The following is a 26,969-nucleotide window of genomic DNA, read 5'->3' as shown; positions in this document are numbered from 1 at the left end:
GAACTGTGCTCGTTTATTGGCTTTCATTCTGACGGCGAGGTTGTTCACACTCGCAATCAAAAAGAAAGCGTTTTGGGGGGGTCGCAAGTGGACACGGGGGCTCGGAAGCTAGCAGACCTGCTGTCTTACAGATGTCTTGGGCTGTGCGTTACCAGGTGTACGTCACCTGAGATTACCCACGCTGACGCCCCTTAAAGGCGAACAGACAGAAGTACAGCTGAGGGGGCATCTGGTGGCGTGTGTGTGCATGAAAGTGTGTATGCGTGTACATGTGTGTGTTCATGCATGCGGATTGGCGGAATGGGAATGCAGACATTTTGTGCTGTTATCAGTTTTTCCCACTATCTCTGATCCGAAACAATTCATTGAATGAATATAGATCAAAGAGTTCCATGTAGTTGCAATAATGACGGCAGTAATGATAAGGATGTAAAAAGCATGAGTTCCTCAAACACCACACAGCTTTGTCCATTTAAGAGTGAGCTGGAGTGAGTAAAATGTTCAACTTTGCTGTCCCTCTGATCTTCTGCTTCCTCCCGAAGGCCCCCGCAGAGAGAGAACAAAGAGAAGCACTTCTTAATCAAAGTGCATCGGATTAAGATGCTGAAAAAAGCATAGATCACAGAGATACTACTTTGCAGCCATTTAGTGGATTGGAAAACAACCTCAATAACCACTTCATTACAGTCTGTGACCCTGAAATGGTATTTTAATCCCTCTGTTATTTTGGAAAGAGTCAGGATCAGTTATGGAAAAAAATGGCAGCAATGCAGATGTGTTTACGTACATTTCACTGTGTGTGAGTTTGAGGTAATGTGGTTTTTTACATGTGAACATGTAGCCAACACCTGAACATACCGTGTGTGTGTTTACATGGCTTTTCCAGGTAAGTAACATCCTTAGACCACAGATCCATGCAGCTGCTCTATTCTCCCCACATTGAGTCATATTTTATTAACCTTCCTGCTGTAGCTGAATCATCTCCTCTCTTATAGATATGACATACAACTCCATCCACATCACCTATATTTGATGGAGCAGGGCCTTTTTTGAACGTTCTTACATTTTAACATATTTATTGTGACCACTCATCACAAGACTGGAGCGGACATGTACTCATATAAAGAATGAATTGTAAGAGGGGAGGCAGGAGTGTGGGTTCAGTCACACTGCAGCGCTGGCTCATACTGCCATCAAGTGGCTAAATGTTGTAAAATGCCTTTTCGGATTGGAGGACATTATTTGCAATTGGGCCCTTAATGTGTGGGCTTTTGCGTGTGTGTGTGTGTGTGTGTGTGTGTGTGGATTTAGGGGCCAGCTTATGCAGAAGGGTGGTCAGTGAAGTACAGCCAGCTGACACTGAGGTATGTGTCTTTTCTAATGAGATTTACTGGGCTCCAGATGTTCCCAGTTATGAAGATGTGTGTCAGAGATTTAGGAGGGTGAGACCTGCACCCTGTCAGAGTCGCAGCTGGGTGCTGTTTTACTGTCTGTCACTGCCCCCCCCCCCTCCCCATTCCCCACCACTCATAGGTGGCCTCTTACCTGACAACACCAACACCTCTTCTCTTTCTCACTCTCTCAAACACACACGCAAGCCCACGCTCTCAAATACCAACAATGTGAATCAACATTTTATAAAACAATACAAATACAAAAGGAACGTCTATAAATGTAAGCAAATACACAAAGCAATGTAAAGAGTATATATACTATAAGAATATAAAGATGTTCACATTCCAAAAACTGTCAACTTAATAGAGAAATATTGCCTATTTCCTAAATCCAGTTTACATTGTCCAGCACATTTTTAAGGTGACACAATTTTAGCAATAAAAAAGAAGCCAGTGCAAGTGTACTAAAGTATCCAAAGGTGTATCAACATTTTCCTCATCACACATAAAAACAATATTCTTCTTGGCTCAGGATCACTGTGGCATTGTACCCTCTCAGTGTGAGTTTTTTAAAGTCAAATAACCAAAAAATAGTTCTAGTTGAGGTGCGTCATAAAGATCTGGGATTCATTAAAATCTCTTGACGTTGGCTGGCAGAGGGAGGCATCAGCTGGGCTCACCACTTCAGTGAGTTTGGCAAAGCCCCCGAACCGCTGACCAGGCTCCAGCGTCCTTCTTCACTTGCTGGCAGGACACAATGTCACCTTCCTCTTTGTCCTCGTCCTCCTCTCGCCGCTCAGATGGCCTGCTGCAGCTTGGTCAGGTTCCTCTGGTGCATGCTGTGGTGGCGCACCAGCTCGTCAGAGCGGGCAAACTTCTTCTGACAGTTGGACCAGCGGCAGGTAAATGGCTTCTCACCTGACAAGGAGGGGGACAAACAAGTAAAAAGAAATAATAAGATAAATCATTGCTTGAGAGTGAACTCCACTCATGGAATGCAAACTGGTGTTTAGTTGGACATGAAATTAAGTCAGCTGAGCCAACCAAACATCTCACTGGGAACAGAAAGTTGAGGTAGAAAATAAAGGTATACGCACTTGTTTTACCTGTATGAGTCCGAGTGTGCGTCTTAAGATGATCTGACCGTGAAAACTTTCTCTGACAGGTCTCACACTGAAAGGGCTTCACTCCTGTACAGAGGTGCAAGCGGTTGTTTGTTTGTTGAGACAGACATGAGCAGACGCTGTGGAAATCTATCTATCTATCTATGTTTATATATATATATATATAAATATATAAATTACAAATAATAAGAAATAGAAATTGCTTAGGGAGTCTGAAAATATTGTTTTTATGTTTAGTAATTAAAAATACAATTCAGCCCTGTTGGGAAAATAATAAATCCTAGAAGTATTTATTGGCCTTAAAGTAGTTAAATGAAATACAGTGAATATAAAAACTTGACTTGTAAAAGCCCACCCAACATTTCCTTGACTTCCAAATTCCAAGAAAGAAAAGAAAAAAGAACGGGGTCATGACCTCAGCGGAGGAAACCCATAGAGCAGCGTGTACCTGTGTGTCTGCGCTGGTGCCTCTTCAACTGGTCAGAACGGGAGAATCTGCGCCCGCAGTCTGTGAAATCACACTGGTAAGGCTTCTCTCCTGCAAAATAAACCACCTACGTCAACAGCTGTATCAATCTACCGTTCACACGACTACGCGTCATCCATCCGGAGCATCAACACTTGTTTCACCAAACTCAACCTCAGCAGCCTCTCACCTGTGTGCTTGCGGCCGTGCATCTGAAGGTGCGACAGTTTGAAGTATCTCTTGCTGCAGCCAGGATAAGAACATACAAATGGGCGCTTTTCGCTGGCCTCCGACGATGACCTCGCAACTGGTGGAGCGATACCAGCTACGCGTCGGACATCCTGAAGGAAGGAGAGTTCAGAGGGCGTTGGAGTAGACAGATGCACGTATTGATTGATCGTATGTCCGTGCATCTGTGTTTGCTCTGACTTACCTGAAGTCCTCTGAAGACACCATGTGTGTGTATGTGGTACTGGGCTTTGACCAGCATGGGTGGAGGAGGGCCTGTGGGGTCACTGTCATAGCTCGGTGGATGGCCACTGCTAGCAAAATTATATTCATTAATTAAAAGACTTAAAAAATGTGAGTGCACAAATGATTTGATGGGTGTGTCAGGCAGTTGGATGCAGTTGGTATGGATACAGTCCTTTGCACACCCTCTATTACCACAAATACAATCCTTCATATCACTCACACCACTAAAACTAAAAGGTCCTCACTTTGAGACAAAATGGTCTTTCTAACATGCAATAGAAAGACTGCACACAAACACATGCATAAATACAGTCTTCTCCACTTTGTGACTTCCCTCGGCAGAAGGCCAACAGTCCATCTGGTCAAACCCTCCTCTTCCTCCTCTGCCCCACCACGCACATGGGTCACCACTGAGAAACACAGCATGTTATTTCAATTCAAAGACGGCTCACCTCTTAATGGAAGATGCCAGGTTGTTCATTTGGTTCCATGTTACACAGTCGAGCTGGGCCCTTTGGTACAGGTTATCACTGAGTGAAACATACACAAGTTATTAGCATTTTACACCTCAGGGAAAACTAGATTTTTCACTCTTTATTTGGTTTGCGAAATCTCAAGGCAACAAAAAATGTTTTACGAATCAAGGGGTTATAGAACAAGGTCAGCCCCGGGTTTTTTAAACGATGAAAGGGAAATTATTTATCTTGCTGTCATTTCTTTCCCTTGTAAGGACAGTAAAAACGTTTCATTCAGGAAACTCCAAATTGTTTGCTTATTAACACATCCTGTCCACACAGCGCACTCCTCTCTGGCTTCATTAAAAACCCTGGGCTCAGAGCCATTCTTTACCTTGGCAGGTCACACTACTGCACACACACAAACACACATTTGACAGAAACACACACGCTTGCAGTTGTGCAGTTGTGCACTCTGTGGGGGTGAGTGCCTCCGTGCCTAGTACACCATGGACCAGTGCATGACATCACTCTGTCCTCAGTATCATTAAAGGCGGGAACAAGTTTCGGGGGAATTCTGGAAGGCATTCCTTGAGAAGTCCTTGAAGGAAGGATCGCGATGGCTCGCAAATCAGCTCTAAGCTATGTTAAACTGTGGAAAGACTCACTGATATCTGACACATATTCAATCTGTGTGTGTGAGAGTGTGTGCGTGTGTGCGTGTTTGTTTGAGGGTTTCCAGTTCACGCTACAAAGCTCCAAACAGCAACGTCTTCCTTCCTCTTATCGAGTCCTGTTCCATTATTTGGGTTGCTCATGTTCCTTTTCCCCAACAACATCGCAGGGCGGCATTCAAAGAATTTCGTTCTAGTTTACCCTTTAAGAATGTTTTCCATCAAAATGGAAACAAGTTGGAAGCACGGTCCGAGGTTACAGTGAGCTGATTCCCAGCCTTAACTTTGCCTTTCACTCAACTTGTCTCTTCTGTTTTTCCCCTGGTTGTTCCTGAGGATGGACTCAGACACATCAGCAGTAGATCGCTCGCCGTTTGTTTTGGCCTGCCGAGCACCAGTGGGCAGCACTTAACCTCAAAACAAATTGGATGCAGGATCCAGACAGTGCAGAGTCTTAGTGTGGGATCACAGAGAGTTCACACTTCTAAAAATGACCAGCAAGTGAGGGAGCTGCGTGTGGTGTCGGTGGAAGGAATTCTGAAATCAATTCACGTCTGAGGAGTCTGAAGACCTTTGGGAAGAGTGGAATTGTAACAAGGGCCGATTCCAGGTAGCGGGAGTCAAATAAAGCGACACTAGGTGCACGCAGGATCAGAAAATCACACCTGTTGTAGTTCCTCAGCAGCAGAGCTTGGCTGCTCGGACAGGATTCTGATGGATTGTGGCAGCCGAACATGGGAGGAGGAGCAGGGTACTGCTGGTCAACTGAAAATACAAAGACAACATTTGCTTCATTTCTCTATACTGTACACACGTATTATCCTATCAAATGCATTTTCCCTCGAGCTGTTCACTCCAACCTTAAGATCCTCATTTAATGAACCGCCGAAAGGAAACACTTTTGCATTTCATGCATATTTCAATTTTACAGTTATATTTTTTGAAAAGGCTATCGCAACAAACGCACACTTTTGCACATGCATGCAGAGTTGCAAAGCTCTTCCATTCAAAGAGAGAACAGGTCAATCAAAAACAGTGGTTCCTTTTAAGTTCATACAGCATATCGGTCCCCAGACAGTTTTTGACATTCCAGTGGTCACATAAAGCTGTTTCCTCAAATTACCATTTCCAGTCATTAACCATACGTATGCTTAAAAAGCGAGAGGGAGGCTGTTTATGTAGGCCTGCGCTTTACGAGTGCGTGTGCAGACAGAGACGTGGGGACATGAAGGAAAAAGGGAGAACGAAGATTCTGTTGTGATAGGAAAAATGATGGGTTACTTATGTAACCTTGCTGTGACATGACAGTCTTCCAGTCTGCGTGTCAATTTGGTGAAAAGGCGTCAGGATGCAGACAGTTACCTATGTTGTTTGGCGGTGACAAAGTGTCCTCGTGTTTGAAGGACAGGCTGGAGAGCTGAGGGGTGTGGTGAGACGGAGAGTGGCCATAACTGGGGTTGTTGTCTAAACCCACTGCTCCGTAGCCTAAAAAGAGGAAAACAAAGAAGACAAGCATTGATAAAGATTTCAATTCTAATTATTTTCCTGGTTGTGTCATGAGATTACCATCCCTCAAACAAAGCTTGCAGTATCTGGTCAGTCATCTGAATCCCCCCCCCCCCCGCCCCTGGTAATAGCTTTTAGACCCTGGCAGGGTCACCACAGAGACATTCATCAAACTAGTAAATCCTATTTCCTTGTAAAATATCCCCACCATCTATCTTAGGTCTTGTGGTTTCATTATTTATGGCAGGTGGAAAAAGAAATTTGGCAAACACACCTCGGACACACTGAGAATAGGCTCAGTAGAAAAACAAGGTTGACAAGTGATGAGTTCAACGCATGGTTAGTAAATATATTGATTTCGTCATTCATTAACATTTATAAGACAGCAATAATTTGTTATGTATCTTTTTGTGGGTTAAATGGAAAGTTAAAGAAGAATGTTGCAATTGAGAAAAAGCTATGGGAAAATGATGACAGTGGCCTATGTGCATGTGCATGTGCATGTTTATTTAACATTTTACAGCACGGATGGGCTGCCGAATCCTGAGTCAGTGCCGCTGAAAGGTGTTTTCAGAAAAATGACTCACAACTTCTTTCTTAAATCCCTGCGGCCTGGACAATACTACGCTGAGTATTCATCAAAAATTACATCCCACTGAGCAAAACAAAAAAAAGGACTCACATCAGCAGACACATACGGCCTTAAACACTACATCTGACTAGTGAGCCCCAAAAAAACAACAATCCAGCACTGTTTACAGTAAAAGTAGATACATCACGTCCAGGAAACAGATAGGAAGCTGGATTCCAAATTTACGATTCCAGACAAATACCCGTTCAACTCCCTTGCATCTGTTTTGTGAAGGTCTTCTGGGATTAAAAGATCCCGCAAGTATTGTTTGGAGTAGAAAATCAAACCTAAGATTCACAGTTCATTGCTTCAACATGTTCCAGCTAATGCTCAGAATTCTCAAAATTACTGGTCAAGTGTTTTTGTGTTTAAAAAAAGAAAAGAAAACTAAGTAAGTAAGGCTGATTTTTTTTAATATTTGTATAATATACGATAATACAAAAAAATGGGTTCTGGCTAATTTCATTTCAATGGATGCATGATCTCCCTCCCCTAAAGCTTGAATGCCCACGGCAACATTCACTGTGGCAGCTCAGTCATTATTTTTGTGTATTTCTACAAACTTGGTTGGTATTTACGCAATTCTGAATATCCATTACCAAGGGTCGCTGTTAACCAGTGCTTGGGATATTAGTACAACAGTGCTGCTGTTAGACAGAACCCATCTATTTTTAGTTGCAAACAATGTGCATGACTTCCGTAATAAAATAATACAATGTTGTTGATATTCATACGGGTGCATGAGAGGTATTATTCAAAAGTCTATAACTTCTGGCATCGCATTTCACAAATGGATCAAGACAGAATGCGCTCATAAAACTTATGAGAGGTCTACCTGCGTATATTTATACTGATGCCTCAAAAGGTCGCTGTGACTCTGCCAGGGAAAACATGAATCAATGCCGAAAAGCCCAGTTCAAAGGAACCGTTACAGATGTCTGCCAGAGCATCACCAGAAAGCTGTCAAGCTTGTTCCCGACGTGGGACGGAATGACCCAGTACGGCACATAACACCCTGCTAAGACTCAACGCTGTTGACAACTCCTACACCAAAAGTCACGACCACATGCAGCTGTAAAAACACAATAAAACCCCCCCCCCTGCATTTTATTGATTAGTATGTGAAAGCATCGGCTCGTTTTAATGTCCTGTCATAACACTGAGCCGATGAAAGAAGACAGAGGTTGGACTGGTAATGGACATGCATACCCTGGTTCCTGGGTGCGGGAGGACTGTCCATGCAGCCGGGCAGGTAGGTTCCATTAGGAAACATCAGCGGTTGACCTGCAGTTGGCTCTCCAAAGGCGCCCACTCTGCAGGGGCCCGAGCCTGTAAACTGGCCCGAGAAGTGCACAGTGAAGGCCCCGAGTCCGCAGTGAGGGTCCTCTATTGGATCAATGGTCCCCCAACCAGGTTCCTGCTTGATGAGGGAGTGGTGGGAGGGCAGGGAGCTGTAGGGAGGCCCAGGGTGGAGGTCCAGCAGCTGGGTCCACTGGCCACCGCCAACGGACATCCCACAGCCACCACCGGCACCCACTAGGGACGGCACAGGAGGCGCCGGAGGTAAGAGGGTCAGATCGCGAACATCTGACCCCATCGACATGGCTCCACACGGTTCGGTCAACATTTGTGCGTGCAGGCTGAGGCGGTCCAAAGACGGAGCGGTGTTAGTCCGGTGGAAGACGCAGCTTAACAAGTCACAAAGTGACACAGTAATACACTGTAGTCTCCTGAAAGTTGGACAAAACACCTAAAAACAACTCACTGAAGGAGCAATAAGAAAACTCTTCAGCAAAAACAGACATCAGCGGTCACAACGTAGTGTAAGAGCCATCTTTTCCAAGTCATGAGCGGAAGGAGAATGAAGATAGATGCATCAGTGTCAATGACAAAAATGTGCACGCCAAATCTCCAAGCGCCCTGGGTATTACCAGTGGGAGTCTGTCTCGGTAACAGCGCCTTGTCCCTCTGTCTCTATAGTGTCTGACTTTCCCTACTCTCCTGAAGGCTCAAATAGTGCATAGCTCCTTGGACTGGGGGAGGAGCGAGGAGGCAGGGAAGGAGATGACTTCCTTGCCTCGCACCGGAGCAGATTCTGACTACTGTCACATTTGCATAAGCGGGTGTTTCTCTAAATTATTTGTTCAGATTCAAGCCGTGTTGTTGATAAGTGTTGGCAAGACAGAGATGTTTTTGTTTCATTTCTCTGTGCTGACGGAGGGGCTTTAAAGCATTAAACTGCCACTGAGTAGTTGCTAAAAGTTCATGTAGATTCCCATGTATGTGCATAGTGTGATTGTGTTTAATTGATAGAGATTTGTGAAAAATATTTTTTATTTTGTTTTTGAGGTAAGGCACACGCTAAAAATATGTAAAATTACAGATATTCAGAGCAAAATAAAAGATTTTAAACCAAATGTAATTACAAGAACAGTAAACTGAAACGTTCCTAAATCAGTGCACTATTGACCTGACCCGTTGCCCTTCTATAACATTCTTCGTCATTTCCTCTGACTCAACTTTCAAAAAAAAGTTACCAGATGATGAATAAGGCAACACTATGAGCAATAGAGACAAAACAAGCATCTGAGACAAATACATGAATCTTTTTTTTTTTTTTACTGACGGGTCAAGTAGTAATAAATATGTTTCCATATTATATATAGGCATGCCAAATTAACAGATTGACTGACAATTATTGAATATATATTAATTCATTATAAGCCTACTCAAAATGAAAAATTAGTCAAATGTTCCCATTTTTGGAATTGTAGTGTTTTTGCTAAAAGCAACACACATACTGCATGGCCTTGGAGCAAATCCACATCACACAAAATAATTATTATTTATTAGTCGAGGAGAGAGGGAGTGTGCGTTTCTGTGTGTGTATGAGAGAGAGAGAGAGAGAGAGAGAGAGAGAGAGCGCGAGATTGAGGTTTTGACCTTAACTCGATGTGGAACTACACAGGAATGCAGTAAGTTGGAATTTGCCTATAAATTCAAGACAGCTGCTGTGGATCTTTTAACATTATAATATTTGTCAGAAAAGCAGTCGAGTTCATCCCTTTCAAAAAAACATAAAGATGTGACAAAGTTGCTGTTTAAAAAAATACCGAGCTACATTCAGTGCTGCTTGTAGTTGACCTGTGATGAGACAACAGCGACGTCTCCTTTCAGTATCACTGTCAAACAACACTGTTGTAGATGAAATGATGAAAAAAACATCACATTGGAGATCTTGAATTAGTGAACTGTTGTTTGTGTTCATGTTATCAAGTCATATATATCAATCTGCTTTCGGTGGACAGTACTTCATGAAAATGAGAAAGAAAGGAAGTGATGACAGAAAAATAGCAAAAGGAAAAGTAAATTTCAAGCTGTCTGTCAATTTAAATTACTTTCTTTACCCCTGAACTAATGACCCGTTGGACACCTCTACCCTTTAGACCCCAGCATGATGGATAATGATAAATTTGCCACAAGAGAATTAGTTTCCGTGATTTAATGCACTCATTTTTTATGGCATCAAAAAATACACTTTAAATTTGAGGTAGAAGACAATGGACAATGCTGTGAGGCTAATATAGTGAGCCAGTTCCTGTCATCACCATCTGGAATATTAGTCGAGGATTCCAGTGAAAGTCGGTGACCCCTAATTCAACTTAAAAAAGAACTAGTGGGTGGGAGGGATAATAGAAATAGGCAAAGAAAAGGAAAAAGGATGCAAAAGCAAAAAGAGAAGTCTGAAGTCACTGTGAGGGTGATGAAATCACATGGCAAACTGCTCAGGTCCCATTAGTTATTACACAATGTTGCTTCAACACCCTCTAAATGTAAGTTTCATTCAAGTCCTCTTTTAAGTTTAGTCAATGAAGCTCTTGCTGAAGGCCTCAGGTAACTGTGTATTGTTTATTGGGTATTGAACATTCAAGATGTTGATATTACGTTAATGGTGACCCATGGGCCTCAAAGGAGAGGCATACTGGCCGCCTAACCCTTCTAAGACAACAATAAGATGCTATTTTGTAAAAAAAAAGAGGATCTGTAACAATCTTGTAGTCCAAGCATATCTGATTACAACGGTCATAACCTTACACATGCTCCTAAAAGCTAAACGCAGATTCCTCTGGGTGGTTTGTGGTCATGGAGAAGATAAATTGCTCTCTGACTTACCCTATTCTGGGAAATAAACTAGTGCAAAGGCAGACCTATACCCCTGAGGAACACCCAGTCATTCAGAGGATGTCCACGAAGCTGACTAGTAGCACAGAAAATACATTTCTCCCAAAACAATTTGGAAAAAACGTTCTGTGTTCCACCCACTACAAACAAACCCAAACTAAAGTAATGTGCTACATGTACAAAAGGTTGTGGCACAACTAAGAGAATCAGCAGAGAGGAAAAGCAAATGCAATACCTCTGAGCCAAGGCAAATGCCGGCCGTGTCTTCCCCAGCGGAGTCTTTTGCGGGGATTCATCAAAGGTGACGGGGCCGGGAGAAAACAACCCCTTCAGCCTCAATGACGGATGGCAGTCCCCAAATACACCCATTCTTGAGATCAATCTGTGGTTTACTCAGGGTTTAAAACAACATAACTGTGCACAGGAAGGGACATGGTCAATAATGCCCCTGACCCTTAACAAGAAATAAAACAAGGCTGAAACTTTCTACAGCAGGAGAAGTAAGAGGGAATCTGAGAATTATTTTTTTTTAGCAAAAAAGGCACAATAAACTATGCAGATATGTGACCTTGCAGACCAGGCGAAAAAGAAACTATTTTTCCATATGATAGTCGTCCATATTCATTCAACTGTTTCTGGAGATTACTAAGCTGCTTCTATTTAAATCAGGAGCCCTGTTGTTTTAAAATGTATAATTTATTAAGAGAATATATATTACAAACGAATGCGATTTGATGCAGGAGAGGAATGCTCAAAAGTAACAGGTGTTATTTTGATGTGGTGATAGTTAAAAAAGAAAGAGGCCCAGTGCTTTGCTTGTATCCGTGGGCTCTGGAAACAAACTGATGCAAACACCCCAAAGCAGTGTGTTGTAAAGTTTCATCACTTCCCACCTATCTGCCCGTGGCCTCCGTGAAATGGTTACCATCTAAAGCAAAAGTCAGGCAGAACAATTGTTTCTCTGTGTGGCTTCGCTACTTTCACAAAGAGCGCTACTTGGAGATTTGAGACAGCCAGGCTTCTGCTCTTCAAGATAACAACATCTGAACACACTGGCCATCATCACTCAATGCTTTACACATTTAAGGACACATTTGGAAACATTCACGTTATAACTGCGACGACTTTAAACAGCATGTGCATTGTTCCTCTTCCCTGTGACCCTCAAGAAGAACGGCAATCGTCAGTTTTTAATTCTCTCGCATATCATCTCCAAGCGCTCTTCAAAGTGTTCGCATATCACAAAGGAGATAAGAGACGGAGAAGAAAGGTCTGTGGGAGAGCGGGCGTTTCCATGGTTCATGTGTCAGACACAACACTGGTCCAGTGAACCCTCACACACCAGCTCTCTTTTTGTTGTTGACAAAAAAAAACCTCTTCTCCTGTATGAATGTACGCTCAAAGCAGGGGGCCTCTGGATCTAACGCAATAGTCGTTAACAATTGTTAGTAATTTTGTATTCCATGTTATCATCTATACTTTTTTCAACTAATGTTTTGCTTTGATATCTGTCTATTTCTGCATTGGATTCTATATAAATAATGAAGCTGAAGAAATAATCATTTGGAATTTGAAAACCCACATAAATCTACGTAAACTAAAACATTGTAAATGTTAGAAGTTCGGAAATCAATATACAAATCCAAGCAAACATTTTCTTTATGAAACATTATACCCGAACACTTAAAAGTCTGTTCTTAAGTTTCGCTGGACAGCCTTTGTCTGATGGCAGCAGGTGCCTGTGTGTCAGCATCAAGGCCAGCCTTTATCAGTCCTTCACAGTCAACCACAGCTTCTTCCATGCAGTCACACCCTACCAGCTGTGGCCGGGGAGTAAGCATCATGGGATAATATTTCTGATAGCGGTTAAGGTCTGTTGTCATCCTCCAGAGCATCACTCTGAGAGGGGACGAGCAAAGGTTTAGGGGATGACTCAGAGATATGTTCACAGTGATGGGAAAGTATAAAAATGACCACAATCAGCAAGGAATAAGTCTCCTTCACTGCAACTTTCTCAATCCCATGGAGAAAATATGTTGACCCTTTGGTATTGAAATGGTTTGCTGATCATTTGTTTCACTTTTAAAAGCTACACTAATGACAATTTAATTATTCAAATAAAATAAAAATAATAAAAGCATTCCGTTCAATATTTTGTCTATTGTGAGACAATTGTGTCTCAATCTAGTTTTAATGGATGTCCAATATTTGTCTGCAGCATTGTATTGAGCAGCACTAATGACACAGTCTAAAGAGTACCTCAGAAGCAGAGGGTCACACAGTGTAACATGCCTCTAATTAGTATTTCAGATCCGGGATGCATGGCTGCAAGCCAAATATTGCGCAACAATTCCCCAATTGAAACAAACTTGATTTGTTGCTTGACTGAGCGTCCCGTTGCTCCTCCTAGTCTGCGAGCGTGTGTAATATAAACACATTCTGATGACAAGAGACCCCTCCGTCATGAACAGACACCCAGTGACACCATCTCTCCAGACAGAAACTCTGAATTCCTGGAAGATTGTTGCTTTTTTCTTTTTGCCGCTACCATTAGGTTGAAATGGAGCACGCACATTCCACGTAGAGGGAATTAATGAGCTCAGATAGCTCAACGACACAAATGCAAAGTTGCTTTGATTGATTGCTGCGGTCTCGGGAGCTCGTCATTAAGTGATATGGAAAGATATAACAGAGGCAGTTCACAAACCGACTTTCTTCCTCTGGTGATGGGAGAGTTTTTGTAAAGTCACCAACAGCAGAAAAAAAATACAATTCTAATTGATTAAAGAAATGTACACGTAGATTGGAAGTGAGTTCAGATCACAAAAGTAAGTATCTAAAGATCCTGTGACACCTTTCTTTATTTCAACTGTTGGATGATGTGTATTAAAGTTGAATTGAAAGCTAAATTACAAATCAAGGAGTATGTGAGGCGATTATCTCTCGACATAAAAGCCCCCGTGGGATTGGGCATGCATTGGACCATTGTGGACTCTGGACTGGCCTCTGTTTAATATCTTGCCTTTGTTTGTTTATTTGTTTTTTGGTATTTGTGTGTACTTGTGTGGGAAGGGTGGGTCAGCTTATAAGTAATTAACAAGCAATTCGCTCCACCTAGAGAAGAAGGGAAGTTACTCATGCGTTGCACCGTGACAAGGTCACGGGCTGATAGATGAGCCTGAGCAAGGGGATTTTTCAGAGATTGCGAGGGCAGGCAGAACTGTGGGAACCAGACAATTAGTGGAAGGTAGGCCGCCATGTTGGATGATGACCATGAGACGGGCTTACGTGGATACTCACTGCTTGGCTAGCTGACAGCGAGAAAGCAGACACCTGGGCTCTGCTAACTCTGAACACAAAGCCATTTATCTTTGAGCATGCTGAGCAGGCAATTTGCCAGCAGTTTAGGAAGAGCATGTGTTATTTCCAATCAAACAGACATGGATGAGGTCAACATAGATATCTTGGCAACATAAATATCTGAAGAGATGTTAAATTTGCATTAAATATGCTATAAACAAAGAGCTAAAACACACTGCATCAATATTTTCCTATAAAAAATGTAACAAAACTATTTGTTTTCAGCGTATCCCGTCATCAATTTTCATTTGCAGCATTGACACAAAAAAGGAAAAAAAACGGACGCTGTGAGGCTGAGAAAATAAGTGGGTTAAATGGAAATTGGGAATAGTTTTCCTGCAAAGGGAAGATAATATAAATTATCATAGAAACATCTGCATGATTTCACAACCTCGAGGGAACTGGTGAATTAAAGAGACACACTGCCTGGAAATAGAAGAATGACTAATAGTCTTCCACTGAATTACGTATACAGACCGCAAAGTAAAATCTACTATCACACATCAGGGCAAGCAACTGGACACAAAAGCTATGTGTGCTGTTATAGTAACAATTACGTCTTGTGACGACTTCACTGCCAAGTTAAGTTTAGTTTTATATGAAACAAAATTGTGGTTTAATCAGAGTACCAGATACAGTCTCTATGGAGTTAAAAGGTTTACTGATATCCACATCATTTTCATGTCATTGTTCTATGTATATTATGAATGCTCTCAAGCATCATGACACAATTTGGCATTTTAAAGACCTTTTAAAGAAGACAAAAACAATGTCTCATATGCACCTGGGTCTTCAAAGCCTCTAAAACTCTTATTCTGAACTTGAAATACACCAGGTACTTGACAACAGCTGTTAATCAGATAATGAAAGCCTCACAGTTACACAAGCACACTCGTGGAGAAGCGGCAATAAATTCTTTGCCATGACAGCATACAAGGGCAGGGAGAGAGTTAGGGGGGGATTTGGTACCAGGCACTTCCCAACACAATGATGCATCGTACTAGCGCTATGGTGAATCACACATCAACAGTTTCCCCTCAGCACACTATTTTAAGGTATTTGTCCTGCTGTACGCAATATTTCAGGCATCTCACGCTTACCACTAACAGAAAGACGTGACATGCAGCCTTTCACGGAAATGTGACACGGTATGATGCGTCTCCTAGTCTATGTGCCACCTAAAGTAGGCTACACATATTTTTTGTGACGGATGAAGTGTGAGCCGCAGCGCGGCCTCGATGTGGAAAACCCTGCGTGGCGCCTCCACCCTGAGACATGGCCCGCTCAACACCTAAGATGTTAGTAACATGACTACATAGTTTTCGGGTGAACTCCTACTCCACTTACCCTCTTCACCCCCTTCATCTCAATCACCAAGTGACCTGCCGTTGCAGCAACGCACAGGATCCCACTTTGTGCAAAGGCCCATAAAGCGCAACCATAGGTCAGCGGGTGCATGGTGGAAGAGTGTTGGCCTTTGACACGGGCTGTTTCCGGGTTGAAAAGCACTGGTCCAGGCCTGCCGTGGTGGTCTGCTTCAGATGGACAGCAACTCAATCAGATAACCTCCCCTGGGGATCAGGTTCACCTCTGAAAGTCTCATCCAAGGCATCCAGGGTAAATCTCCTCGAGTGAAGATGGATATCTGGATGAGAGCGAAGGAAATATTAGGACGCTACGGTGGAAGTCTGCATGGGTATTGTAAAAGGTAGATGTTTGCCTGACCTCTGGAGAAAGAAGTTGCAAAAACTGAAGCAGCACTGTCAAGGTTTTTTGTGAAATCGGGAACAATACTCATTAAAGTCCAATCATTTCTCTGTGTGTGTATAATGGTAGCATGCGTATCTAAAGAATTTAAAGTCTGTTTAAAAGGGATAAATTCTACCACAATATGGCAGGAGACAGAAATCAACCGTGACCCCCAGCGGTAGTTTTTTTTAGGTTACTGTCACTTTAACAGCGTGAACCGGAAGAAGAAGAATTTCACCGACACAGTCGCCTTTTCTTTTCCGCTCAGGTCTCAGCAGTGGTGGGAGCGTGGATTTCATCATCAAGGCTCACAAAATCACCAAAGATGAGCGTCCCAGCGTTTATCGATATTACAGAAGAAGACCAGGTGCGACCCATGTCTTTAAAAAAAACATATAATATTTCATCTTCTTGCGGATGAGTCGTTAGATGGAAACTATCCAACGAGATACTTTAGCATGCTAGCTATGCTAACGGCTGCTGACAGGTTACCTAGCGAATGCTGATTGTTAGCTAGCTAACGTTACATGCTGCCAATGTGACATATGTTGAAGCACGTTAGGTGTTATCACACCATTCCTGTGGGTAGTATGTATTTAAACTTGTTTAAACAGTTGAGAATATTTTAACTCGATGTGTTTTCGCCTGCCTCCTTCTTAAAATATCATCAATGTTGTTGCGTTAGGACAGCTGCGAATGCTAGCTGCTTAGCTATAACGTTAACAAAAGCGTATTAAAGAGTGTTCTCTTCCTTACGGCTCACTGCAGTAAATATCTTTGACTCAAAACACAAACCTCACATTATTTATTTTCCTATAGAGGTTGAGTAAAAGCACATCATGCCAAACTATTATTTCTACACGTTTTCACTGTTGACACACTGCTTGTTACTTCCTGTGCTTTTAGAGTTTATCCAAATACTAATAGTAATCTTACATTGTTACAGGCTTCGGAGCTGAGGGCCTACATGAAGGCCAAAGGAGCTGAAATATCAGAGGAGAACTCAGAAGGGGGACTACATGTGGATCTGGCTCAGATTATTGAGGCATGCGATGTATGTCTCAAGGACGATGATAAAGGTAGGTTGTGCAACCTCCCCAAAATTAGGAGAAATATGCTCTTTTCATCAGTAGACCTTTTGTCCTGTGTTACCAGGAGAAGAATTAATGTACACCTATTATGTGGCAAGCGTCCCAGTAAGCTATTCCAGGGATCTGATACTAAGAACCCTTGAACTTGTCTAAATGCATTGCACTCTATTAATGTGTCCCGGTGTGTCCGTCTGTAGATGTAGAGAGTGTGATGAACAGCATCGTGTCTCTGCTGCTGATCCTGGAGACGGAGAAGCAGGAGGCTCTCATTGAAAGTCTATGTGAGAAACTTTTGAAGTTCCGTGAAGGAGAGAGACCCTCCCTCAGAATGCAGCTGTGAGTCCTCACTGATATATTTTAGTTCTTCTCAAAAATATTGGTTATATTTCAGGCTCTTACTGATTTTTTCCAAAGCTCTAACCAACTAAACATTTCATATGCATGAAGTTTAAGGAGGGCATTGCTTTTATGTAAGTTTATATAAAACCACTGGTCTTGCAAGCTTAACATAAGGATGATATTGACAACATTAATAGGCAGTAAAGCTGCCGTTTAAAAAAAAAATGCCATGTGTTGAGAAAACAGATCAGTTACATAACCTGCCCTCTGCTTCCTTGACTATATTTTTCTTATTTTGATGTCACAGGTTGAGTAACCTGTTCCACGGCATGGAAGAGAACACTACAGTGAGGTACACTGTGTTCTGTGGCCTCATCAAGGTGGCTGCAACTTCTAATGCCATTGCCTTCATCCCCACTGACCTCGATCAGGTACATCCTCCATCAGTATGATCAACTGGGAGAACTGACCATAAGCCCTGGTTCATATTGTGCATTTTTATGTTGAGCTTCATAGATGACTCAAAAAAAGTTATATATGCATATTATTTGCACTGCAATGTATTCCCCTGCAGTTGATTTATGATACGTGTTTGTGCCGCTGATCAGGTGCGCAAGTGGATTATTGATTGGAACCTGACGACAGAGAAGAAGCACACACTCTTGAGGCTGGTGTATGAAGCATTGGTAGAATGCAAAAAAAGGTAATTACAAAATGGGTGAGCTGGGTAAATTCATGTTTTAGTATGTACAGACGCAAGAAAATCAACAACGTTCTCGTCATCTCACAGTGATGCTGCAGCGAAGGTGATGGTCGAGCTGCTGGGAAGTTACACAGAAGACAACGCGTCACAAGCACGCGTTGACGCCCACAGGTAAACCTATAAACATAATATAACATTTTCCGTTAACCCCTGATCTAATGTACATCTCATGCAATGCATACATTTACCTATTGGGATCCCTTGTATTTTAGATGTATTGTCCGTGCTCTCAAAGACCCAAACACCTTCCTGATTGACCACCTCCTCACCCTGAAACCTGTTCGCTTTCTGGAGGGAGAACTCATCCACGATGTGAGTACTGAAGGATCTGAAAAAAAAATGTTTTGGTAAATATATAGAAGGCTACTGGCATGGTCAGATTTTTTTAATAGAAAAATTGACTATAATAACTAGTCACATCAATTCAATTTACTACAGTTAGTGCCCCCCCTCAGTGGAACACAGGCTGTTCAAACGTGTAACCACCGCAGAGTGGTGCTCAGAACAGCCCTATGGGGGGGGGGAGGCCAGAGACACACGGACTTCTTCATGGAGCAGAGTAGGAGCAAGTTAACAGCTTATGTTCCTGGGAATCACCGTCGGAGAGAAGTTGGTGATTAAAACCCCCAATAACATCATTACTTGCCACTTACTGAGCATGAGTGATATTGGCAAGAAGAGGAGGCTGCCAAGAACTAAAGACAAAATCCACCCCAACCTGTCCACCCTGCTAGAGGCTGGAAAGAGAGGCAGAATAATAAGCATGAGCTGCCAAACACCATACTTCAAAACAGCTTCTTTACTCTGGCTGTGAGATTCCATAACTCATCATTCCCCCTCAATCAATAATATAGGTTTTTGTATTTTCCCTATGTAGCAAAATGGGACTACAGTCAGTATCGTTGTACAATGACAAATGAAAATAACTAATCCAAGTTTCTGAAAACATGAATACTGTTTACATGATACTGTTTACACGCCCAAACGGATAATGCTTCAAAAACCTGATGATGAACGGGAATCTTGTTCCCATGTAAACACACTGTAATATCCTCTTGACTCATTCACATGGGTATTTGGTGTGTTTTTAATGTAATATCAGTGAAGTGTATGTTATTAAAACCCAATATTTTAATAGTGACCAGTAATAAAAGTGGAATGGTGAGCAGTGAGAATGTTCATACACTGCCAGTACCAGACAGGTTGAGAAAATGGAAACATTTCTTAATTGGGCGTTTTTTTTTCCATTGGTCAACAGACTGTTATTTCTAAGAGTATTAATAGCTCAGCCAAGCACAATGCAAGCACAATGGTTACATTACAAGTGAAACCAATACAATGATGATGTGACTGTTTCCAGAGTCTTTTTAATGGTATTTCTCCCTCTTCTGACTCCATTTTCAGCTCTTAACCATCTTTGTGAGCGCAAAACTAGCCGCATATGTCAAGTTTTACCAGAGCAACAAAGACTTCATTGACTCTCTTGGTAAGTATCCATACATTTAAGTATTATTTGCACCAATTCTACACAAACAACATGCACTGACTTTGATTTGAAAATGAAGTAAAAAGGTTTAAGAAACTGGGTAAACATTACTGTGCCGTATTGGTCAGTGTACGTGGTGGTTTATTGGGGATACAATCGATCTCTGCTCTTTACCATGTTTGTTAAATGGTATTGAAATGTTCAACCGTACATGTATTTAAACTGAAGAAACACGTTGATGAAATCTCTTGCCCTCTCAGAGTGTATCAAGGGATTACCATCTTTTAAATAGTTTTTACGAATTTCTCAATCAATAAGTGTTTCGAATATTTCCCTCTATAGGGACAGGCTTGTTATGATTCAACCTTTTGTTATGATTGGAAATAAAACATTCTAACAAAGTACATGACTATGTGAACCACCTTTCCGGTATTAAACTCTCATGAGTCGCTGCGCACGCTGTTGACACAGCGCAGGAATGTGTGTGTGTCAGCAGTGTTCCTCTTTCTCCATACTAAAGGGTTTGGTTTAATCACAAGCCTGTGTAGGATGGACTCTCAAAACAGACAATGTGGTGTTTGTGTTAATGAGTAGATTCACTGACTGCATGCTCCTGAATGTAGAAACAATTATCACAGGGAAACTCCCGGAGTTGAGTGTAATTGACTGTGACTGTTTGGTGCTTAATGATCCCTGCGTGTTGCTCTCCAGGCCTGTCTCACGAGCAAAACATGTCCAAGATGCGCCTGCTGACATTCATGGGCATGGCTGTGGAATTCAAGGAGATCTCCTTTGACACCATGGAACAGGAGCTGCAGATTGGCGCAGAGGACGTCGAGGCTTTTGTCATTGACGGTACAAGCACTTCCCCTCAGATCAATCCCTCTGCCCTTGTAAAGTGTGTCGTTGGTTTCTCACAGGGGAGGAAAAGAGGTAGTGATGAACAGTGGTCACAGGCGGACACACTTTTGTACTCTGCTACCATAAAATGATGTGTCCTTTTTAAGAGAGCATGCGGTGGGACAGCTTTTTAAAATGGAACAATGGCAGCAACCCAAGAATAGCACTTTCACTGTTTTCACAGACTTATTTCAGCTTCCTTTTCCACTGTATTCTTCAAGTGTCAAGCTTTTTTTTGCTTTCTGTCTGAGCTTTTGCTGTCTATTTATTCTTTTCCTCCCTGCGTTTTCTTACTAGCTGTTAAGACCAAGATGGTCTACTGCAAAATTGACCAGACACAGCGAAAGGTTATTGTGAGGTAAGCACTTCTAAACTGTTTATTTTTATTTTTACTAAATGTATATAATAATGGGCAGCTATAGCAAATGTTTGCTTGGTACCAAGCTTGGGCCTGATAAAACACAGTCGTTGGTCCCCAAACAGTGTTCTGCTGATGGTGCAGCCATCCATGTGTCTGTGGGAGTACACCAGTGTTATTCATTGTTCATTACACTCTGCACCTTTCCTTTTCTTGGACACCATACTACATTCTATATTAATATGTATTTTTTAATGTTTTATGATCAGTAATTGGCTGCAATGATTGACTAATTTACTTGAATGTTTAATATTGTATTCCCGAATGTGACTGAAGTTTTTTGGTCAAGTTGAAAGTTGAGTTTATTTGGTTCTGGTCTGCAGAGAAATAGGTAATGCGTGTAGAAACAAAACCTCTGTTTTCAATTTGAAGTCCTCATACAGACAGACATGTCTTATCGTGGTTATGTTTTAATATAGCTCTGTGTTGCATTTACCCATAGTTGTGAGACGTGACCTTGCTCTGTCATTTTGTTTTATTTTTCTTTGTCAATTTAACATTCTCTGTTTTCTGTTTTCCACTCAATCAGCCACAGCACTCACCGCACCTTTGGCAAGCAGCAGTGGCAGCAGCTGCACGACAGCCTCAGCTCCTGGAAGGCCAACCTAGCAACCGTCAAGACCAGTCTGCAGGCCCTGTCACCTTCCGCTTAATTCCCACTAACCAACTGTCTAGACTGCCTGGCCCTCTATTCTTTTCTGTTTTCCAAATCATCCGACTGAATTGATCAGTTTTTATATTAATCCAATAAAAGAACAGTGGAGATCACCTGTGCTTCTTTCTTTTTAAATATTTAAATGGACACGTTTCAAATGCTGTGAAACGGCACATACTGTCCCCTTGATGGAAAGTCCATATATCCAGACAACAACCCCACTTGTGCCCCACTTGACTTATAATCTTTTTAGAAAGCCATACAGTGACTTTAATGGGGGCTTGTCCTCTAGCAATTCTCAACATCTGGTTGTAGTTAAAGGATGCTATGTCATTATTAAATGAGCCATAACTTTGGGTGAGAAATAGCCTGCAACATGAGGGTCACTTATCTGAGAACACGAGAGGTTACCGCAGTAATGTGAACTTGTGTAGAATCATTCCCTGCCACTACAAATTTGAAATTGCCCCCCGGGTTCAAAGTTACTGTCCCACTAGAATCAAGTCTGTGTCCTCTGATGTCTACGGAAAGTGGAAGGACGAGGACTTCATCAGTTTTGGGTTAAGCTTTTGTTTGTTCATTGATGTAAAGTTAAGTACCATTTATTGTGCACGGTGATCTGTTCTCAGCAGCGGTCCAGAGCATTAGGAAGTGAACTTTGATATATGGCCCAGGCATTAGGTGTAAAAGGGGTCTGCTGGAGTTCTCCTCCTCTGGGACTGTGATGAAATCACCAAAAATTGACAAAGTGCAGACTACTGGCATTGCACTTTAAATCCCCACCCCAAATAGACACTGCATTTTCCCTTTGAGTAATAAAACCACAGCTCAGCGTGTTTACTTTGTTTCTTTTGAGTGGTCTGCCACTCCTCATTCTGTCCCGATTAAAGTCGTAATCCGATCATTTCACCCCTGCCACTAAAATATGTTGACTCCGATGAAATGGGCATTAGAGGTACACGTTTATGGCTGCAGTGTGTCCTTTTCCCTATCAGAAGTCTGCAGAGGCTCAGTGCTCACTTCCCTCTAGTTGTCCACAGGGAGCAAGCTCCTCTGACGCTTATCAACGGGTGTAAATCACAGAACACATTCTCAGGAGCACAGCCTCATCACAGCCACCTGCAAGGTGGAGCAGATAAATGAATGCGACCGTGGCTTAAAACAACACACAACATCCTAATTTGCATCCCTCAAAATACGCTCTTTTTATTTGCAAGCCGTTGCGTCTCAACTACTTCTCTCGTACTGCAAAAGGGGATCGGACTCTCCTCCCGTCTCTTATTGTCTCCAATTTGTTTCGCTGGTTTTAAGTAACTGTTTTTTGGATTGGTCCGTCATGTGAGATGTCCCAGACTGTTTGGTTTATCTGGTGCAAGCCTCACGTCCCCTTCTTATCGTAGTCAGAGCGAAGTCGTTCTGCATAGTTCAGGTATTAAAGCATATGAGTTGATATTACATTTTGCATTTGCTTAGATTGGCTTTTTTTTTTTGCACATGTAGCTCATCTTATCAGCAGGAAAGTAATTTGAGTACATTTACTCCTCAACTCTACATTTCAGTGGGATTTATTGTACTTTAGAACTTCACTGACCATTACCTTACACTTTAATTCATCTTATTGAAGCCCTGAACTATAAAGTAGTTAAAACTACTCAGCCAGCTATAACAGCGCGGTAACAGGATTTTCCCCTTTGCAATGAGTACTAAGTCTTGGTTTGAAACACTTGTCTGACTTCTTGTGTTTGAGCACTCCCTTTGCTGTGTGAGGACCACATGAATTTCCCAGCAGCGAGACACTATTAGTCATTTTAACATTGATACGGCCGTATGCGGTGTAAGGTGGCATCTGACATCACACACTAGATAATGTCTGGAATATCTCATTTTCCTCACCCCTTTCCTTCATATCAACATTCCTGCGGGTAAATCCACGACTGTGATGGTATCCAGAGACCTCGCCAAGTACAAGAGGGGGGGCCCGGGTCCGCTGCTCTTCAATTACCAGAAGCCAGTAGTCACCCAGATAATGTTCATTTGCATCCTATCTCTGCTTTTAATAAACACTGGCCAAGAAGCCCAGAGACAGATTTATTTATATTTACATGGATCATATGAAACATAAACACAGTTACGGCGGACGGCTTACCAAGCAGAATGTGGAACTTTATCTTCACTGTGTTGCTTCATGATGTTTTTGGTGTTTTGAGATGTCTCTACGGTTGCTATAGTCACCGTTCTTTGCGGTGGAAAATGACATACTAAGTGTATTTTAACACAGATGCCCGTTGCACAACGTTTTGCCATACAAGGCCTGTGAATAGTTGTGTAGCCACCAGCTCTCGAGCTGTTAAGGGGAGATTTATTGCTTTTAAGAGAGTCCCGATGCAAAGATCCCAAATGATAGCATCGTTTTACAGCAGTAATTTGCGGCGACCCATTAGAAGGGAAGTTTCAACAATGACCCTCCAAGTGTCATTAAAGTTAGACTGCCCTTTAAATCCTAATAGATCTTGGTAGGGAAGATCACTGTTAAATGGCACAACATAAGCCAGTGTCTAAACTTGTAAAATGAAGGTCACTTATATTGAATAAAGGTAAACACCTACCATTAGAGCTGCTTCTATTGCACTGTTCCTCAGCTGCTTCTAATTTCGTGGTTTCAGCTGCCATCTAGCGTCCATCTGTATTTATTCATGTTAACTCCATCATCCAGGTGGAGGTGATCGATTGGTCGAGTCTGCGCAGGTAGTTCAGGAGGCGCTCGAGGCCACATCTGTTTTGGAGTAAACACACCCCATTTGTAATCTACCGCGACCGTGCTCGCTGGTTTTCGGGCACAATTGTTAATGTTCAAACGGTAAACAGCCGCGTTTGCTGTTATCTTTAAAAGTCGGCCGGAAGCGCTTCCTGGTTTCTCTTATCTCACGCCGACCCCAGCGCTCCTCGAGCTTTCGTTTTGGTTTCGCGCGGAACTCTGTCGGTCATTATGTGACACGTCCTAGGTCTACTTGAACACAGGTAAGCCTATGTGTGTGGGGGGGGGAAAGCCACATAACAGTAGTTTGTAAGAGCCGGACGCCTTGTTTGGTACTGCGCCCATTAATGCCCCCACCTGTCCGCGCGCAGGTGCACTCCGAGCCATGTTGTTCCATCCGCTCCTGCTCCTTCCGCTCCTGTCCCTCGGGGATTCGGCCTGTGTGGAGAGGGTGCTGCCGCCACAAGAAGACCGAGAAGGTGAGCAACGTGTAGGACACGTGAAGCAACTCGAACCGCTCCGATCTGTCAATGCTGCTGATTAATCCGCCTGCTCGGACACGCGTCCCAGTGTTTGTAGATGATGGCGACGCCAATTCGTTCCTGGGTCGCCATCTGCTGTTCAACCGGTTTGACTTCGAGATTTTCGTTCCTGGAAACCTGGAGAGGGAGTGTAGAGAAGAAGACTGCAACTACGAGGAGGCGAGGGAGGTTTTTGAAAACATCCCGGACACGGTGAGTGACGCTGCTTAGTGGACAAAGAAACCGGCTTCACATCAGTGCACTGTACTAAAGACACTTTGTTTTGCAGGATGTTTTTTGGAAGCAGTACATTGCAGGTAAGATGTGAGTCAGGTACTTCCACGTGTTACACGGGTCATTTGAAATGGTCATCTAGCTATCATGACTTCATAGGCTAGTTTTGTATATTTTGTTAACTTGCGTTGCCGGTAGGAAATGCACTTATGTCACTTTTTCTTTTGAAACCGGTTTCCCCACATACAACCTGTGTAGTTTCAAGTACAGTAGCTTTGAACTGTACCGCTTGTTCAGGAATCCATTTTTTTTTTTAAACAAAACTTTTTTTAAAGTTGAACAAGTATTCCTCCCCAACTCCTCAAAACTGATTCGATCTTATCACCGTCTCCTGCTGTAAAATATCAAATGGTTATAATCTGCCGCATAGGAACCACCATGTGATATTCATATAGTTATTACCTTTTATTACTGGGTACAACTCACACTGTCCGGCCTGTGATGCTCCTCAGAGAAGGACCAACAGAGCACACGGGTTGATGTGACGTCTCTTTTGGTGGGACTGATCGCTGTTGGCGTGGCCGTTGTTATCAGTGGACTTCTGCTCTGGTATTTCTGTAACGGCAAATGCAAGACTGGGAGCAGTGCAAAGTAAGTGAAGGGTCTTTATCCCTGTTGATGGGAGTCACGTTGTGCACGCACACCTTCCCCTTGGTATAGCACTAGTTCCCATTTTTAGCCACAGTGCCTCCAATGCCATGGATCTAGTACAACTCTATTGCACTACTTTCCCCCAGGTCCATGGACAATCTTTCAACTTTTCTTCACTCCATAAGTTTAAATATTTTTATATGCAGACAACTTGTGTATAGTTTGACGCTACGTCAGTATCTATTGTTCTTTCCTGTCTCTGGCTTTAACAGATGTTGTTATTCATTAAGCTGCTGATGTGTTACACATACAATTTCCTAGATTCAGAGTTGTCATAATCAAATAACTTATTTTGTCAGCCCAAACCAGAAGACATATATGACCATAGAAAAGCATCAAATACATTAGTATTTGAGAAGCTGGAACCAGTATGGGGTTTTTTTGCTTGGAAATTGACTGAAATAGATATTTCATTGTCAAAATAGAAACAAGTAATTTATTTTATATTAAAAAATTGATCCATACTTATTTAAACAATAGGTAAGTGCTTCTCGTCAAACCTAGCAATATGCTTGCGCACAGTTTTATAACCACAATAAAATCCCACCTTTTTACTTAATAGCGTTATTAATGAATTATAGTCACACATGAAAGACCTGACATGCATACCTACACTCCTCTCGCAGCTCCGTCCGGGTGAGACCGAGGAGGAGTAATGCTTCACTAATAATGCGACGTCTGGATGAGGTGTCCTCACAACCTGTGCTCCCGGCCCCTATGGAGGAAATAGACCCAGCGGGGCTGCCTTCTTATGAGCAGGCGATTGCAAAAAATGGACCATATGATGCCCCACCTCCTCCTTATCCCGGGTATTTGCATAATCTATATCTCACAATTCACTTATTTTCCTATGGCACACCATCCATAATGCAGTCACACAAAGTTCATTTAAAATATATCCTTGATAATGTTTTTTTTGTTTTAGCTCACGGCCTGGGACTATTCGGCGGTAGTGAAAGTCTGCCAACATGAAACAGACAATTGAGAAGTAACATTCACACTATTCTACAAGTGTTATAAATCTTTTTCTTTTTTTTTTCTTCTTCATCACAAGATTTTAAAAAAATGCATTGTGCCTTTT

The 26,969-nt window shown here is 42.3% G+C and overlaps 3 protein-coding genes and 1 long non-coding RNA gene across 9 annotated transcripts; 2 read left to right on the top strand and 2 right to left on the bottom strand.

The window, feature by feature from the left end:
• Window positions 1-870: 870 nt before the first annotated feature.
• Window positions 871-18,486, bottom strand: wt1b (WT1 transcription factor b). 5 transcript variants are annotated; one of them, XM_037454906.2, is made up of 10 exons: window positions 18,397-18,486; window positions 15,614-15,911; window positions 5,950-6,072; window positions 5,253-5,352; window positions 3,911-3,988; window positions 3,418-3,526; window positions 3,175-3,325; window positions 2,967-3,056; window positions 2,492-2,584; window positions 875-2,312 (listed from the first exon to the last, which is right to left on the bottom strand). In XM_037454906.2, the coding sequence occupies exons 4-10, from the start codon at window positions 5,321-5,323 to the stop codon at window positions 2,191-2,193; spliced, it is 714 nt and encodes a 237-aa protein (XP_037310803.2). In that variant the 5' UTR covers window positions 5,324-5,352; window positions 5,950-6,072; window positions 15,614-15,911; window positions 18,397-18,486; the 3' UTR covers window positions 875-2,190. The 5 variants fall into 5 exon arrangements, with proteins under 5 accessions (XP_037310785.2, XP_037310793.2, XP_037310768.2 ...); XM_037454888.2 differs by lacking the exons at window positions 15,614-15,911; window positions 18,397-18,486 and adding an exon at window positions 7,934-8,741 and having other exon boundaries at window positions 871-2,312; window positions 2,501-2,584; XM_037454896.2 differs by lacking the exons at window positions 15,614-15,911; window positions 18,397-18,486 and adding an exon at window positions 7,934-8,740 and having other exon boundaries at window positions 872-2,312; window positions 2,501-2,584; window positions 3,418-3,523.
• eif3m (eukaryotic translation initiation factor 3, subunit M) lies at window positions 16,226-21,780 on the top strand. The gene is made up of 11 exons (XM_037454916.2): window positions 16,226-16,382; window positions 16,962-17,094; window positions 17,304-17,442; window positions 17,753-17,876; window positions 18,054-18,148; window positions 18,236-18,319; window positions 18,421-18,520; window positions 19,613-19,694; window positions 20,406-20,549; window positions 20,892-20,952; window positions 21,542-21,780. Exons 1-11 carry the CDS (start codon window positions 16,341-16,343, stop codon window positions 21,663-21,665), a joined length of 1,128 nt encoding a protein of 375 aa, XP_037310813.1. The 5' UTR covers window positions 16,226-16,340; the 3' UTR covers window positions 21,666-21,780.
• A 106-nt stretch (window positions 21,781-21,886) lies between these two features.
• LOC134127304 (uncharacterized) lies at window positions 21,887-25,765 on the bottom strand. The gene is made up of 3 exons (XR_009956021.1): window positions 25,640-25,765; window positions 24,274-25,081; window positions 21,887-22,786 (listed from the first exon to the last, which is right to left on the bottom strand). It is a non-coding gene; the product is annotated as an uncharacterized LOC134127304 (long non-coding RNA).
• Window positions 24,554-26,955, top strand: prrg4 (proline rich Gla (G-carboxyglutamic acid) 4 (transmembrane)). Of its 2 annotated transcripts, XM_037454937.2 has the most exons (7): window positions 24,554-24,685; window positions 24,794-24,901; window positions 24,993-25,156; window positions 25,233-25,260; window positions 25,690-25,828; window positions 26,515-26,697; window positions 26,814-26,955. In XM_037454937.2, the coding sequence occupies exons 2-7, from the start codon at window positions 24,808-24,810 to the stop codon at window positions 26,839-26,841; spliced, it is 636 nt and encodes a 211-aa protein (XP_037310834.1). In that variant the 5' UTR covers window positions 24,554-24,685; window positions 24,794-24,807; the 3' UTR covers window positions 26,842-26,955. The 2 variants fall into 2 exon arrangements, with proteins under 2 accessions (XP_037310834.1, XP_037310826.2); XM_037454929.2 differs by having other exon boundaries at window positions 26,515-26,860.
• Window positions 26,956-26,969: the final 14 nt, after the last annotated feature.

Source organism: Pungitius pungitius, chromosome 4 (genome assembly GCF_949316345.1).
Source record: "Pungitius pungitius chromosome 4, fPunPun2.1, whole genome shotgun sequence".
Taxonomy (NCBI): domain Eukaryota; kingdom Metazoa; phylum Chordata; class Actinopteri; order Perciformes; family Gasterosteidae; genus Pungitius; species Pungitius pungitius.
Note: the sequence above shows the minus strand (reverse complement) of the source record. Positions and strands in the feature narration are given on the sequence as shown.

Coding starts and splice junctions, on each gene's coding strand:
- wt1b (XM_037454871.2), bottom strand. CDS start 8,351: ATGTTGACCGAACCGTGTGGAGCCATGTCGATGGGGTCAGATGTTCGC. Junction 6,073..7,933: donor TCCCGCACCCAGGAACCAGG/GTATGCATGTCC, acceptor TCCTCTTTTTAG/GCTACGGAGCAGTGGGTTTA. Junction 3,057..3,174: donor GCACGGCCGCAAGCACACAG/GTGAGAGGCTGC, acceptor TTTATTTTGCAG/GAGAGAAGCCTTACCAGTGT.
- eif3m (XM_037454916.2), top strand. CDS start 16,341: ATGAGCGTCCCAGCGTTTATCGATATTACAGAAGAAGACCAG. Junction 17,877..18,053: donor TCCCCACTGACCTCGATCAG/GTACATCCTCCA, acceptor GCCGCTGATCAG/GTGCGCAAGTGGATTATTGA. Junction 19,695..20,405: donor AGACTTCATTGACTCTCTTG/GTAAGTATCCAT, acceptor GTTGCTCTCCAG/GCCTGTCTCACGAGCAAAAC.
- prrg4 (XM_037454929.2), top strand. CDS start 24,808: ATGTTGTTCCATCCGCTCCTGCTCCTTCCGCTCCTGTCCCTCGGGGAT. Junction 24,902..24,992: donor GCCACAAGAAGACCGAGAAG/GTGAGCAACGTG, acceptor CACGCGTCCCAG/TGTTTGTAGATGATGGCGAC. Junction 25,157..25,232: donor TTGAAAACATCCCGGACACG/GTGAGTGACGCT, acceptor TTTGTTTTGCAG/GATGTTTTTTGGAAGCAGTA.